We start from the raw sequence: 16,784 nt of genomic DNA on the forward strand, positions 1-16,784 counted from the left end.
ACAGTATAGCATTCCACTCAGGCAAAGCACCTTACCTCCTATCTTTACAAGGTCTACCTGTGGCCCACCTCCCTCTCCTTCCCCTGCCTAATATTATTCTCTACCAGTTTACCCCCAGGTCAGATTCCCCCAAACCAGCTCCCTACTGCTCCCCCCCTCTTTCCAGCACCTCCCCCCCCCCCGGGTCTTTATAACACCAAGCTTGCCCCTTATCCACACTACATATGTTCCCTGCTACCTGCATGCTATACTCTGCTCAACCATCTAACCAGTTCTGGAACAGGCACTCTTTAGTTATATATAAGGCTGCTTTCACACTGGGGCGGTATTCAGGCGTTACAGCGCTAAAAATAGCGCCTGTGTAACGCCTGAAAAAAACCGGCCCCTTTAACTCCAGTGTGAAAGCCGGAGGGCTTTCACACTGGAGCGATGCGCTGGCAGGACGGTGAAAAAAGTCCTGCCAGCCGCATCTTTGCAGCGGTGAAGGAGTGGTGTATTCACCGCTCCTATACCGCTGCTACCCATTGAAATCAATGGGACACCGCGGCAATACCGCCGGCAAAGCGCCGCTGCAGCGGCGCTTTGCGGGCGGGTTTAACCCCTTTTCGGCCGCTAGCGGGGGTTAAAACCACCCCGCTAGCGCCCGCACACCGCCGCTAAAACGACGGTAAAGCGCCGCTAAAAATAGCGGCGCTTTACCGCCGACGCTGCTCTCGCCTCAGTGTGAAAGCAGCCTTAGACAAATGTACAGAAAAAAATAACAATGAAAGTGTTCATAACTGGGTAAAAGTAATTATAGAAACAGAAAATGGATAGTAGCTTTTTAAATGGAACTAATAATGGTTTGAAAGTCTATTTTATGTTTTTATTTGACTTTTTCACTATGCACTATATATATAAAAAAAAATTAAAATACAGTACATTTAACAAACGTTGTACCCATGACACTGATTTCACAGAACATTGAGAAGACCACAGGAGCTGTTTGCCTTCAGACTCTTTTTTGCCCCGTACACACCATTGGACTTTCCGACAACAAAACTGTGGAATTTTGTTAGAAGGCTATTGGCTCCAACTTGTCTTGCATACACACGGTCACACAAATGTTGGCCAACAATTACGAACATAGTGACGTACAAGACGTAGGGCGAGTCGATAAAAAGGAAATTCAATAGCCATGTGATATCTCCATTACGAATGGAGTTTTATAAGACTGAGTGCTTCCGGCTCGTACTTGATTCCGAGCATGCGTGGACTTTTGTGCGACGGACTTGTGTACACACGATCGGAAAGTCCGACAACAAAAATTTGTTGGCAGAATATTTGAGAACCTGCTAGCCAACAAATATTCGATGGAGTATACACACACATGGTCGGACTTTCCGCCAACAAGCTCACATCCAACATTTGTTGTCGGAAAATCTGATCGTGTTTACGGGGCATAAGTCTGAACTTCTGCATGGCTCCAAGTTAAGAGAACAATCAGAAAGGAGGGGGGGGGGGAATCAAGCGATCTTCAGCTACTAAATTCTGCAACAGCAGTGTTTATTTTTCAGCAGATCAGTTAACAGTAGCTTGCTAAATGTGAATAGGGGCCTGCAGTTCCATATGATGACAGGAAATGTAATTTTATGTTCAATATTTCAGAAATATCTGTTTACTAAAATGCACCTTATTTTTTTTAAATACTTAATAAAAGAAAATGTATAATTTCTACCAATTACTTTCAAAGTGGGCCTTGAACTAAAATAGCAAGGTTCACTTATTTTATGTGGCCACCCAGGTTAAAACACTGCAAAAAATAAAAAAATAACACCTGGGGTATAAATAAAGTAAGCTGTTATACTGACTTTGCGCCCGCTTTTGTCTTAGAGCACTTAGAGGAGGGTAATGTCACTAAAGATGGGTCAAACACCCCCCCAGTTCAGTTCACACCAGAACTCTCGAACATTGCAAAAGTTCAGACCCAAACGACGAACACTTTGGGAATGATTTACGAAAGCCGCGCGCCATCAGTAGAGGCGCAACGCACATTTTCATATTTACAGAACGGTGCGCCGGGAACAGAGCACAAATCCCTCATTTACTATAGCGATCTCGGCACACGGGAGAATGCAATCTGTGCGCCACTATGGACATGGCGCACGGCATCTTCAATTCAATATTAACAGAAGATGGAGGTGCCAATATTATGCGGTGATGTGAGGAAGCTTAGTAACAACTGCCCAAGTAACAAATATGCACAAAATAGAATGAGAAAGTAACTTTTTCAGAGCAAGCCTGCTGTGCCTGCAAGTACGTTTAGAACTGCGTGAAATCAATGTAAGCACTGCGCATGTGGCTCTTGCGCTCGTTCAAATGCATTTGTTCATTGCGCGGCCAAAATCTTAGTAAGTGTCAAGCAACGTAAATGCAATTGCGTGGGTTGAATGGGCACCCAATACCAACCACAAAGCACCTTGTACCCACTAGTTTAAAAGGGCTTTCCATGTCCCATAAAGCCCCCTGTCTGCAGGCCCCCACAACCCCAGAATAGGGTTGTGTGGAAGAGGCCCTTGTCTCCCTGAAGATAGGAACTAGGTGCTTGACTTTTGGGGTGTCTGAGCCCCTCCTGCCCCCAAGCATCGACCCCTCTTTCATGGGCTAGCTTGCTGTGTGTTTGGCTAGGGGTTTGTTAGTGTGTGGTAGGGGCACAATATTTTTTTTTGTTTGGGATGGGATTTTTCCTGTGGTGGGGGTTCTCATATTAAGCCTTAACAGACCCAATGACCTTGTATGTATTGGGGGGGGGGGGGGGGGGTCAGACTATTTTTTGTTTTGTGTTAAAATCTTTCAGCTGCAATGTAGATTTGCAACTTTTCTCTAAAGCCGTACATCTTTGAAGCCGCATTTTGGATACATGCTACAGATGCACCACTTTACAGGCAGAGTAAGCGCCCCCCCTCCCAAGTTATTAACTTTTGTCCATGTTAGGCTCTTTGTTTGCCCCCCACCCCCCGCCCCCCCCGGGTGACTGGGAGGTTCAACTGTGATGCATGCTAATGGCCCATTTTTAATTTAATAGGAACCACCAGTTTCCTTTCACTATAAACATTTGTTAGTCCAGTCCTGGAAATCTGCATCTGCTTTACTATTAATTTCCCTAAAAATTGGGTTCCTGCAGCTATATGCACCAAATACATCTATATGTGCGATTGCCGTGTATGTGAGATGCACAACTGCTGTATGCGCGGAAGTCACTATCTGGTTCCCGTAAGCGGTGCACAGCACACAGGAATGTCATCACACCCCTACAGGAAGTTGCTTGTACTGCTGCTAATTTCTTCCCACCACCATGCCCCGCTCACCGTTCTCTGAGGAAGAGATGATCCTTATTTGCAAATTAAGAAAAAAATATTTTTTTTTTAACATGGGGTAGTGTTTGTGTGGGTCCCTAATACACATTCATACATATTAGGGACAATTTACCTACCATCATGTTTTTAGAGTGTGGAAGGAAACCGGAGTACCTGGAGGAAACCCACGCAGGCACAGGGAGAACATGCAAACTCCAGGCAGATGGTGTTGCGGGTGGGATTCAAACCAGCAACCCTTTTTGCTGCTAGAATGAAAGTGCTAACCACTACACCACTGTGCTGCCCAAATATATATCTATAGATGTAGGTTCTTGTGTCCACCAGCAGAGAGAAGTTGGGTAGAGGCCACACTCCCATTTCTGGAGGCATAATAATGGTCAAGCACAGGGGTCTTCAAACCACAGCCCTCCAGTTGTTCAGAAACTACAATTCCCATCATGCCTAGTCATGTCTGTGAATGCCTGAGTTTTACAATGCATCAAGGGATATGTCATTCCACAACAGCTGGAGAGCCGTAGTTTGAAGATTCCTGATCACTCTAGCACAGTGATTCTCAACCAGGGTTCCTCCAGAGGTTGCTGGGGGGTTCCTTCAGCATTGGGCAATTTCTGCCTCTCAGATAAGTTCCCACTCACACCATTGATCTTTTTAGCTATTTGTAAGGAGGTAATTCTTCCCAATGACCACAAGTGTAAGGACCATTCTTCCCACCGACCATCACACTAATGTATCATGAGTTGCAAGTTTCTAATTTTTAGCAGGGGGGGTTCCTCGAGACCGGAGAACTATTTCAAGGGTTCCTCTGTGTTGAAAAGGTTGAGAAAGGCTGGTCTAGCATGTCTTGAAAAAAGGTGGGTTCTCATGTGACTTGTATAATGCTCAAGAAATATCGTTAGGAAAATACAAGTGGGTCATGGCACATCTACATTCCAAATTTGGCACTTAAGATGGTCGTGCACTATGCAATCTGATTGGCCAATCTCTGTACAACTTGATATTTCGGCAAGATGGGTAATAGGAAGACGCACTTGAACAATGAATTCAAATGATAAGAAATCAAACAGGCTCTTGCACTAAATCTAGTTTTTTTAAGATTTAATTGCAACATATGGTCACCTTTAAAGATCAAGATCGTAAAATATTAATTTATTGGGTTTAGAAACTCTTCTCTGTTCTTTGTAATGTATTGAAAGATTTGGGAAGAAATTGAAAAAAATAACAAATTTCAAAGATATATTAGAAGTAATAGGAATGAGATTAGCATCAAAGGAGTTAATTAACTGAGAACACCTACTAATTGCCTAACAAAACACATCCAATGAGATGAAATTAACCAATTGTATTGGGCGTGCGCTATTATCAATGAGAAAACCGCAGTTACCCTAGCACCAGGGGGAGTTTACATATTTGTTATTGTTTTGCGATTTAAAGTATGCCATGTTTGGTTAATGACTTTTCCAGCGCAACAATTAAGGTGTGAACTGGCGCAGCACATTTGTCTTAGTAAATCAGCCTCAATGTGTTACTGGATTTTAAACAGTATAGGCTCTTATTTTTTAATGTTTTACAAATCTATACCTGCAAAAGGGGCCAGTCTGAATTCATCTAGCAGCACTTTATTCTCTGACTAAAGTTCCACTTTAAGGACTTTAATTTCTGAAATAAATGTATTGGACTAACAAAAACCCAGTGTTGGCACTTGATACTAGACTTGTGCACAACGGAAAATTTAGTTTAGTTTCGGTTCGTTGTCATTCGTAAAATACATAATTTCATTCTGTTATATTCGTTATGTTACGTTAATACGTTTTCGGATAATTCGTTATTATTCGTAGAGTGTCAAATTCATTTGTTCGTATTCGTTGAAATTCGCTATTTATGTATGTATAGACATTCGTGATAATGATTTGTAGTTTGGAAAGTCGTTTGTTTATTGAATCTTTTAACACACACAATGACAACGTCTCTTCTCCTCGGCTCAAATACAGTACAACACCCTTCTCACTCAGTTCTCAGGAATGCACTTTGCCAGTAATCCATCCTCCGGCACAAAATTAATTAGCTGATTGGACTATAAGATTTACTTTGAGCTGACCTTTTGTTTCATTAGATCTTTAAAGAATTACCGAATCATGTCGAATTCATTCGTTATATTTCTTTCGTATTCGTTGTAATTCGTTATTTTTTTATTCGGACATTCGGATGCATCCGAATGTCCGAAAGATGCAAAATTCGGCTGAATTTCGATTCGCTATGAAACTAATTGCACAAGCCTACTTGATACATTGGGCTTTATGTCTTCACCAAATGAAGAGATAACTGGAATAGGTCAGTATCATAAAAATGTTTTCCTATTTTCAGTTACCTTAAACCAGCCTCACCTTCTTAAACGGTTGTGTCTGCTGTTCATCCTCCATGTCCATCTCCTCTGAAATAAATACATAACAAACTATTAATAACATTATAAGCATTGATCTGTAACTTTTTTTTAAATATAATATTATTTGCAAGTATGCAAGAATATTCACTTTAAAATTAACTTTAAGATTAGCTTAACTTTAATATATTAATATTAGCAGGGCAGCTTGTTACCTTCAGAATAAGAGGGCCTCAAGTGTCAGAGAACATCCCAAGTGCCTTTTTGTGCATTGGAGTTACTTGCTTTGAGTTGGACAGCCCATTCAAAACAAAAAGGGTTCTAAATTTTGGTTCTTCTGAATTTTTTTCCATTCTAACACAATTCACACTGAAGGGAAAATTGAAACCATTATTGTCTATAATAATAACCCTCCCTAAGGTCATCAGAGGACAAGGGGACACTCTTTACGCCTAGAGAAAAAAAGAGATTTCATCTCCAAATACAGAAAGGTTTCCTCACAGTAAGAGTTGTGAAAATGTGGAATAGACTCCCTCCAGTGGTGGTTCTGTCCGGCTCAGTAGATTGTTTTAAAAAAGGCCTGGATTCTTTCCTAGAAACATATAACATACAGTCGGGTCCATAAATATTGGAACATCGACACAAATATAATCTTTTTGGCTCTATACACCACCACAATGGATTTGAAATGAAACGAATAAGATGTGCTTTAACTGCAGACTTTCAGCTTTAATTTGAGGGTATTTACATCCAAATTAGATGAAGGGTGTAGGAATTATAATAGTTTGTATATGTGCCTCACACTTTTTAAGGGACCAAAAGTAATGGGACAATTGGCTGCTTAGCTGTTCCATGGCCAGGTGTGTGTTATTCCCTCATTATCCTATTTACAAGGAGCAGATAAAAGGTCCAGAGTTCATTTCAAGTGTGCTATTTGCATTTGGAATCTGTTGCTGTCAACTCTCAATATGAGATCCAAAGAGGCTGAAAAAACAAAACAAACCCATCAGAGAGATAGCAACAACATTAGGTGTGGCCAAACCAACTATTTGGAACATCCTTAAAAAGAGAGAACGCACCGGTGAGCTCAGCAACACCAAAAGACCCGGAAGACCACGGAAAACAACTGTGGTGGATGACCTAAGAGTTCTTTCCCTGGTGAAGAAAACACCCTTCACAACAGTTGGTCAGATCGAGAACACTCTCCAGGAGGTAGGTGTATGTGTGTCAAAGTCAACAATCAAGAGAAGACTTCACCAGAGTGACTACAGAGGGTTCACCACAAGTTGTAAACCATTGGTGAGCCTCAAAAACAGGAAGGCCAGATTACAGTTTGCCAAACTGCATCTAAAAAAGCCTTCACAGTTCTGGAACAACATCCTATGGACAGATGAGACCAAGATCAACTTGTACCAGAGTGTTGGGAAGAGAAGAGTATGGAAAAGGAAAGGAACTGCTCATGATCCAAAGCATACCACCTCATCAGTGAAGCATGGTGGTGGTAGTGTCATGGCGTGGGCATGTATGGCTGCCAATCGAACTGGTTCCCTTGTATTTATTGATGATGTGACTGCTGACAAAAGCAGCAGGACGAATTCTGAAGTGTTTCAGGCAATATCTTCTCATATTCAGCAAAATGCTTCAGAACACATTGGACGGCGCTTCACAGTGCAGATGGACAATGACCCGAAGCATACTGCAGAAGCAACCAAAGAGTTTAAGGGAAAGAAGTGGCATGTTATGCAATGGCCAAGTCAATCACCTGACCTGAATCCGATTGAGCATGCATTTCACTTGCTGAAGACAAAACTGAAGGGAAAATGCCCCAAGAACAAGCAGGAACTGAAGACAGTTGCAGTAGAGGCCTGGCAGAGCATCACCAGGGATGAAACCAGCGTCTGGTGATGTCTATGCGTTCCAGACTTCAGGCTGTAATTGATTGCAAAGGATTTGCAACTAAGTATTAAAAAGTGAAAGTTTGATGGATGATTGTTAATCTGTCCCATTACTTTTGGTCCCTTAAAAAGTGTGAGCTCATATACAAACTGTTGTAATTCCTACACCGTTCACCTGATTTGGATGTAAAAATCCTCAAATTAAAGCTGAAAGTCTGCAGTTAAAGGACATCTTGTTCGTTTCATTTCAAATCCATTGTGGTGGTGTATAGAGCCAAAAAGATTAGTATTGTGTTGATGTCCCAATATTTATGGACCTGACTGTAACTGGGTACTAATATTTATAGGTAAAGTTGATACTGGGAATATCTGATTGCCTCTCGGGGGTTCAGGAAGGAATGTTTTTTTCCTGCTGGAGCAAATTGGATCATTTATTAGGGGGTTTTTTTGTCTTCCTCTGGATCAATGGAGGGTAAAGGATTGTATCTATGGAGGTTTTTTTTTTTTATTCTGTTGTTGAACTGGATGGACTTGTTTCTTTTAACCAGATTAACTATGTAACTATTTGACTCATTGGTGATCACTGCTCAACATCGCCCCTCAGCCACATCACCAATCTGATCTACAGATATCACCCAAGTTGTCCCCTCCGCTCCTCCCAGGACCTCCTGCTCTCTAGCTCCCTTGTTACCTCCTCCCATGCTTGCCTACAGGACTTCTCCAGAGCCTCTCCCATCCTCTGGAATTCCCTGACCCAGTATGTCCAGTCAGCCCCTACCCGATCCCTGAAAACCAATTTATTCAGGAATGCCTACCCCACCTCCACCTAAAAACTGTACCCGAGCCACCCCCATCAGATCATTCCCTGCAGCTATCACCTTTTGTACCATCTCCCCATCCCTGTCAGTTTAGAATGTAAGCACCATGAGCAGGGCCCCTCTGTCCCTTCTGTATTGAACTGTATTGTAATTGTACTGTCCCCCCTCTACATTGTAAAGCACTGTGCAAACTGTTGGTATTATATAAATCGTGTATAATAATAATTATTATTGCTAGTGTTTTTTTAAACCCCTTTTCTCTGCATTGGTGATAAGTGCCAGTGTCATCTACAGTACCCCCTCTACCCTCCACGTTAGTGATCAGTGCTAATGTATTTTACCCCTCCACGCCTCACTGGTGATCAATGCCATTGATATTTATCCCTCTCCCCCTAAGGCCCCTTTCACACTAGGGCAGGAGCGGCGTCGGCGGTAAAGCAGCGCTATAGTTAGTGCTGCTTTACCGTCATTTTAGCGGCAGTATTTGGCCGCTAACAGTGCAGTTTTAGCCCCCGCTAGCGGCCGAAAAAAGGGTTAAAACCTCCCGCAAAGCGTCGCTGCAGCGGAACTTTGCCGGCGGTATAGTCTCGCTGCCCCATTGATTTCAATGGGTAGGAGCAGTTTAGAATTTGTGAATACACAGCTCCTTCACCGCTCCAAAGATGCGGCTAGCAGGACTTTTTTTACTGTCCTGCTAGCACACCGCTCCATTGTGAAAGGAGCCTAACACTGGTGATCAGTGCCATTGATATTTACCCCTCTCCCCCTAACACTGGTGATCAGTGCCATTGATATTTACCCCTCTCCCCCTAACACTGGTGATCAGTGCCATTGATATTTACCCCTCTCCCCCTAACACTGGTGATCAGTGCCATTGATATTTACCCCTCTCCCCCTAACACTGGTGATCAGTGCCATTGATATTTACCCCTCTCCCCCTAACACTGGTGATCAGTGCCATTGATATTTACCCCTCTCCCCCTAACACCGGTGATCAGTGCCATTGATATTTACCCCTCTCCCCTAACACCGGTGATCAGTGCCATTGATATTTACCCCTCTCCCCCTAACACTGGTAATCAGTGCCAGTGTCTAGTTTCTTTTACCCCTTCCACCATCTGTGCTAGTGCCTTTTACCTCCTCCACCCCTACACCAGTGATTAGTGCCATTGCTTTTTAGTTCCCTCCCCCCAACACTGGTGGTCAGTTTTCTTTAACCCTCCCTAATACAGTGGGGAATAAATTGACCACACCTAATCACTTGCTCCCACACCTCTCTTTTGCCCCCTTCACCCCCCCCTTCCCCTGTAATACTGGTCAATTGCAGTGTTATTTGAAGCCCACCCCTGTGCATTGGTGGTCAGGCTGCATTTTCTCTTAACTCTCTAGTACAGTGGCAACTAAATTTGCCTTTACCTGGTCATTCTCTCCTACACTGCACTCTCCCCATCTGGCTGGAACTATACCTGTAGTGCCCGACAGTACTTCTGTTTCAGCACCCTACTGCAACCAAGGCTGAATTTACATTTCAGGATCCTATAGGTAGAGAATTTGGAATCCCCCCCCCCCCTCAAAAAAAAAGGCATTAATCAACACGCTCACCCCTAAGCATAAATTGCCTCTGCAAGTTAAAATTCTCCCCAAACAAAGATTAAAAAATGCCCCATCCTCACAGTCCAAATCCCCCTCCTAGCACATATCTTTGCCCCCCAATCCCACCTTCCAGCTCAAATTCCCCCAATTTCACACAAATCCCCCCTCCTAGCACAAACCCTCTACACCCCCCCCCCGTATAAATTCTCACCTCAAATCCCCCTCCTAGTCTAAGCTCTCCCCCCAAATTGCCCCTCCTAGCACAAATCCTCTCCCCCAAATCCCCCCTCCCCTCCTAATACAAAACCTCTCCCCAAATACCCCCCTCCTAGCGTAAACTCTCCCCCCCCAAATCCCCACTCTTAGCATAAATCCTTACCCCAAATCCACCCTCCCAGCACAAATCCTCTCCCCCTGAAATCCCCCTCCTAGTACAAATCTTCCCCCTCCTCCCAATCCCCCCTAACACAAACCCCCTCGAATCTATCCTCTTACAAAAACCCCCTCCAAACTACCCTTTCCAGCACAAATCCCTACCCCCCCCCAATTCACCCCTCAGAGCACAAATATTCCCCATTTCTGCCCCCTAACACAAATGCCCCCCATTCCTCCTAGCACAAACCTCTCACCCCATTACCCTTCCCTTCCCAGCACAAACACCTTCCCAGTGAGGAGATGCGGGCTCTCTGTACCCCTGCATTAACATTGTACCCACGTCCGCTGCAAGTCTGGACAGGAAGGAGCCTTAGATTGGATTAGCAGCCCCCTACCTCCTCCAAGGACTGCTCATCTCCTGGAAATGTGGGTAGAGTGCGGATAATCAAGCCATATACCATGCAATCTAAGAGCATCCTGTGTAATCCGCTGTATGGAGGAGCACTCCACTCACAGCAATGGGGAGAGCACAGAAAGCCCACACCTCCTCCTAGCTGTCTGCTTGCTGACAATTTTCCTGCCCAGACCCTGACGTGGGTACAATGTTCAAAGGGGGGCTGACCTGGGGGGCACAACTGAAATCTGGAGGGGGCGCAGACCACTCTCAGCACCCCCTAGATCTGGCCATGGGTACACAGATGGACGCCCCTCGGACGCCCCTCTAGAAAGGGTGCCTGTAGGCACATGCCAACAGTGCCTAATAGGAAATTTGTCCCTAACTGCAACTCTGCAAAGACAACAGGAGCCCAACAGGTTGTAGACCCAGCCCAGTACATGGCAGCCCACTTGTTGACCTATGCTTACATTCAAAAAAGTTGAGTTTTAGATGTAACATCCTCCTAGCATAGGATGCTAGGCAAATCTAGTTTTTGACTCCTATTGTAGTCGAAGGAGCAGTGACTGCTTGTTCTGGTCTGTTCAGGGTTTCACAGGCTGGGAGTTTGATTGCTTCCCCTTGCATCTGGAAGACGTTACTGGGAGAGTCAAATGACCAGCTTGATATTTATCATGTCCTAGCCAAACCCTGAGAGGAGTGTCCAGAAGATGGCTGGGGAGGTGATAAATAGTTTGGAGCCCTGAGGAGATTGTTCTTCCCTCAGCAGGGAGAGTTCCTTAGCCTCTGGGGCTGCTGCCCTAGGAGATAGCCGGTGGACTGAGTAGCTGGTATTTGAGTTCTCAGCTGTGGCAAAGTTGAGAGCCTGAAGCAATCTATTTTGAGGAGCAGACTGTAGGACTTCATCATAAGAGATCTGGTCTGGAGTAGGACAGTCTCCCTCCCTAGGCCGTGTCCATAGAAAACTGGAAGGTGGCAGCTGTCCTGGGGACTTGTGAGTATGGACCTTGAATTGTGATCCCCGGTGACTGTGTGCTTTTGTGATGTAGGTGCCAAGGGTAGCTTGGACTGAGATGTCTCTCATAAGGTCTCAGAGTACTGGCCATTTCCCTGTCCTCAGCAGAATCCTGGGGTGGGAGCCTAGGGAGCCTGTTACTGTGCAGTGTTTGTAGTATCCCATGCCCTAACCCCTCTCCTGTTTAAAAGTTTTCAAGCAATAAAAGTCAAAAAGACTGGAACCCAAGCGTTCCTCCAGAGGTTGCTAGAGGTTCCTTGAGAAATTTCTGCCTCTCAGATAAGTTTCTACTAACACCATTGATCTTTTTAGCTATCTGTAAGGGGGTAATTCTTCCCAATGACCACAAGTGTAAGGACCATTCTTCCCACTGACCATCACACTAATGTATCATGAGTTGCAGAGATAGTAATTTTTATCAGGGGTTCCCTAAGTTTGGTTCCTCTGTGTTGCGAAGGTTGACAAGTGCTGCCCTGGACTGAGGTATTGTAGCTAGTGTGAATGGGTGGTTGTGGGGACAGACAGCCTCTGTACTGTTTGGTAAGATCCTACAGAGTTTGTGTTAAATTTTTTGTTTAATAAAGGTCATGTTGTCTTGTTCTCTGTTTTATTTTATTTTTCTTGTCAGAAGAATATACATCATACCTTCAGTTCTTTTAAAGTTTGGAATTGTTGATTGTAACATTTCAAGTTCTCCTATAAAAAAATAACACCTATTAGATATCTATTTATTATTCATTTCTGACACATCAAATACTTGTAGCAAGTTAAAAGCAAAGTGCTATGCTGCATTTATTAAACCAAAAGAAGAGACAAGTCAAGACTGTTTAAGCTCCCTGGTAGTGATGGCCGAACGGTTCGCCCGGCGGTCGTTTCGCGGCGAATTTCCGACTTTCGCCGTCCGCGGGTTCGAACGCCTTTTTCCGTCGTTCGCCCCGGCGGACTTACGTGTTTAATGTATACAAGAACTTTAACCTTTCGTGACACGTTTATCATGTGTTACAGGACAACCAATTGAGACATGACAGCTCATGGACACTTGGACATTCCCCCTAACCTATAAATACACCCGATCCGGTGGCCATTTTACATTCTTTCTTCTGTCACTGTAGGGAAAGGATCCTGTGTGGAGTAGGGACAGAGAAAACGCTAGCTATTTGGTACACAAAAGTTCTTTTCAGGACTGGTATAGGTGTTAGGTCAGCAGCCTGAGTTTCTTTTGTCAGTTTAGATAAAGGGACAGAGCGCTGTATGCTGCTATTTTAGGGACAGCTCAGCCAGATTAGTCTTTCTTCATCATCATCATCATCATCATCATTAGCTGTTACTATCAGGTCCACAAAAGAGCTGTTCCAGCTAATCGTTCCAGCCTACTCTTTTTTGCCAATTTGTATAGGGACAGGCAGGAAGCAGTGTGTCAGGCAGTGAGGATAATTTTAAAGACTTGCTGTTACTATTAGTTCCACAAAGGTTCTTTTCAGGACTGGTATCAGTGGTACGGTAATAGGCTTGTACACGTATAATATTCTTTCTTCCAAATATAGAAAGAATATTATACTTGACTGCTGCCCTTCTGCTGCAGTCTGCTAATCATTCACAACTCACTTGTTCCACAAAGCTCTTTATCAGGACTGGTAACTTGGTCTGTCTAGGGTGCTACGGTACATAGGCTTGGGTGCGGTACAGTCTGCTGTTCTGTAAGGACCGCTATCGGTCCACAATACATAGGGTTGCCGTGCACTACTGCTGACCGCTGCCCTATACTGCAGCAGTCCTTCATTGGTATAGGGACTGACGTACAGTCTGCTAATCACTAACACACAACCTGCTTGGTCCACAAAAGTTCTTATAAGGACTGGTAACTTGGTATAGGGTGCTACGGTACATAGGCCTGAGTGCGTTACAGTCTGCTGTTCTGTAAGGACCGCTATCGGTCCACAATACATAGGGTTGCCGTGCACTACTGCTGACCGCTGCCCTATACTGCAGCAGTCCTTCAGCGGTATAGGGACTGACGCACAGTCTGCTAAACACTAACACACAACCTGCTTGGTCCACAAAAGTTTTTATAAGGACTGGTAACTTGGTATAGGGTGCTACGGTACATAGGCCTGAGTGCAGTACAGTCTGCTGTTCTGTAAGGACCGCTATCGGTCCACAATACATAGGGTTGCCGTGCACTACTGCTGACCGCTGCCCTATACTGCAGCAGTCCTTCATTGGTATAGGGACTGACGTACAGTCTGCTAATCACTAACACACAACCTGCTTGGTCCACAAAAGTTCTTATAAGGACTGGTAACTTGGTATAGGGTGCTACGGTACATAGGCCTGAGTGCGTTACAGTCTGCTGTTCTGTAAGGACCGCTATCGGTCCACAATACATAGGGTTGACGTGCACCACTGCTGACCGCTGCCCTATACTGCAGCAGTCCTTCAGCGGTATAGGGACTGACGTACAGTCTGCTAAACACTAATACACAACCTGCTTGGTCCACAAAAGTTCTTATAAGGACTGGTAACTTGGTATAGGGTGCTACGGTACATAGGCTTGAGTGCGGTACAGTCTGCTGTTCTGTAAGGACCGCTATCGGTCCACAATAGATAGGGTTGACGTGCACCACTGCTGACCGCTGCCCTATACTGCAGCAGTCCTTCAGCGGTATAGGGACTGACGCACAGTCTGCTAAACACTAACACACAACCTGCTTGGTCCACAAAAGTTTTTATAAGGACTGGTAACTTGGTATAGGGTGCTACGGTACATAGGCCTGAGTGCGTTACAGTCTGCTGTTCTGTAAGGACCGCTATCGGTCCACAATACATAGGGTTGCCGTGCACTACTGCTGACCGCTGCCCTATACTGCAGCAGTCCTTCATTGGTATAGGGACTGACGTACAGTCTGCTAATCACTAACACACAACCTGCTTGGTCCACAAAAGTTCTTATAAGGACTGGTAACTTGGTATAGGGTGCTACGGTACATAGGCCTGAGTGCGTTACAGTCTGCTGTTCTGTAAGGACCGCTATCGGTCCACAATACATAGGGTTGACGTGCACCACTGCTGACCGCTGCCCTATACTGCAGCAGTCCTTCAGCGGTATAGGGACTGACGTACAGTCTGCTAAACACTAATACACAACCTGCTTGGTCCACAAAAGTTCTTATAAGGACTGGTAACTTGGTATAGGGTGCTACGGTACATAGGCTTGAGTGCGGTACAGTCTGCTGTTCTGTAAGGACCGCTATCGGTCCACAATACATAGGGTTGCCGTGCACTACTGCTGACCGCTGCCCTATACTGCAGCAGTCCTTCATTGGTATAGGGACTGACGTACAGTCTGCTAATCACTAACACACAACCTGCTTGTTCCACAAAAGTTCTTATAAGGACTGGTAACTTGGTATAGGGTGCTACGGTACATAGGCTTGAGTGCGGTACAGTCTGCTGTTCTGTAAGGACCGCTATCGGTCCACAATAGATAGGGTTGACGTGCACCACTGCTGACCGCTGCCCTATACTGCAGCAGTCCTTCAGCGGTATAGGGACTGACGTACAGTCTGCTAAACACTAATACACAACCTGCTTGGTCCACAAAAGTTCTTATAAGGACTGGTAACTTGGTATAGGGTGCTACGGTACATAGGCTTGAGTGCGGTACAGTCTGCTGTTCTGTAAGGACCGCTATCGGTCCACAATAGATAGGGTTGACGTGCACCACTGCTGACCGCTGCCCTATACTGCAGCAGTCCTTCAGCGGTATAGGGACTGACGTACAGTCTGCTAAACACTAATACACAACCTGCTTGGTCCACAAAAGTTCTTATAAGGACTGGTAACTTGGTATAGGGTGCTACGGTACATAGGCTTGAGTGCGGTACAGTCTGCTGTTCTGTAAGGACCGCTATAGGTCCACAATAGATAGGGTTGACGTGCACCACTGCTGACCGCTCACCTATACTGCAGCAGTCCTTCAGCGGTATAGGGACTAAGAGTTTTGTCACAGGGTCATTTAAAAAATGACATGCAGAGGAAGAGGCAGGCCCTTCCGCAGGGGTGGTAGGGGTAGGGCAGGAGCAACAGGCTTGAGCCAAAGTGGGAAGTTGCAGAAGGTGCGTTCAATTACTTTAAAGGATGCACCAGACTTGGTTGAGTGGCTCGCTCAGCCTTACTCTTCTGCACCCTCCTCATCCTCTCGATCTGCACCCTCTTCTTCACTCTCTGCTATGTGCACCCCCAAAGACACTACCACCAACAACACGACCACCACCACCACCACCACATACCTTCCGCTTGAGTCACTGGAATTATTTTCCGATCCATATCAAGAGGACATTTCTGATGCGCAGCCACTCTTGGTATTGGATCAGGAAGAGGAGGTAGCAACAAGCGCTACTCAGCAGTCTGACGCCAGTACCCAGATCAGCCCAAGGAGGAGGTTGGTCCCCGGTGTTGCTGCCTACTCTACTTATAGCGGTGGGGAAGGTGACGTTGATGATGACGTGTCTAGTGATGTCACGTGGGTGCCCACAAGAGAGGAAGAGGAGGGGAGTTCAGAGGGAGATATGGACCAGCAGATAGGGAGGAGAAGCAGCAATGACTTACATTGCACAGCAGGGACAAAGCAGACTGCAAATGTATCAGGAGCGAGTCATCGACCATGTACGGTCACATCTGGCGCTCCCAGGACACCGGCACATGGCTCCGCAGTGTGGGCTTTTTTTAACGTGTCCGCTGCTGACAATAGCGTTGCCATCTGCAATCTTTGCAGTCAACGCGTTAGTCGCGGTAAGCCCAATACTCACCTAGGGACGACCGCCTTAAGAAGGCACATGAGCAGCCATCACCGAGCCCAGTGGGAGCAACGGAACACACAAAGCCACACTGCAGGCTCTCACCGTCCAGCCTCGTCTTCTACTTCTCCTTCTCCTCTCTCCTCACAATTGTCCTCCACTCCA

The 16,784-nt window shown here is 45.3% G+C and overlaps 1 protein-coding gene across 4 annotated transcripts in view; it reads right to left on the minus strand.

Annotated features, from left to right (window-relative positions):
• Positions 1–16,784, minus strand: part of LOC143923523 (caspase recruitment domain-containing protein 8-like) — a 124,797-nt gene that overhangs the window by 21,578 nt on the left and 86,435 nt on the right. For all 4 annotated transcript variants that reach the window (XM_077447246.1, XM_077447245.1, XM_077447247.1 and 1 more), the window contains 2 exons: positions 12,469–12,519; positions 5,738–5,784 (listed from right to left, as the gene is read on the minus strand). In XM_077447246.1, the coding sequence (XP_077303372.1) occupies positions 5,738–5,784; positions 12,469–12,519 (98 nt within the window). The remainder of the gene's footprint in view (positions 1–5,737; positions 5,785–12,468; positions 12,520–16,784) is intronic.

Source organism: Lithobates pipiens, unplaced genomic scaffold, assembly GCF_037356315.1.
Source record: "Lithobates pipiens isolate NorthernLeopardFrog02 unplaced genomic scaffold, aLitPip1_a1.2 Scaffold_22, whole genome shotgun sequence".
Classification (NCBI taxonomy): Eukaryota; Metazoa; Chordata; class Amphibia; order Anura; family Ranidae; genus Lithobates; species Lithobates pipiens.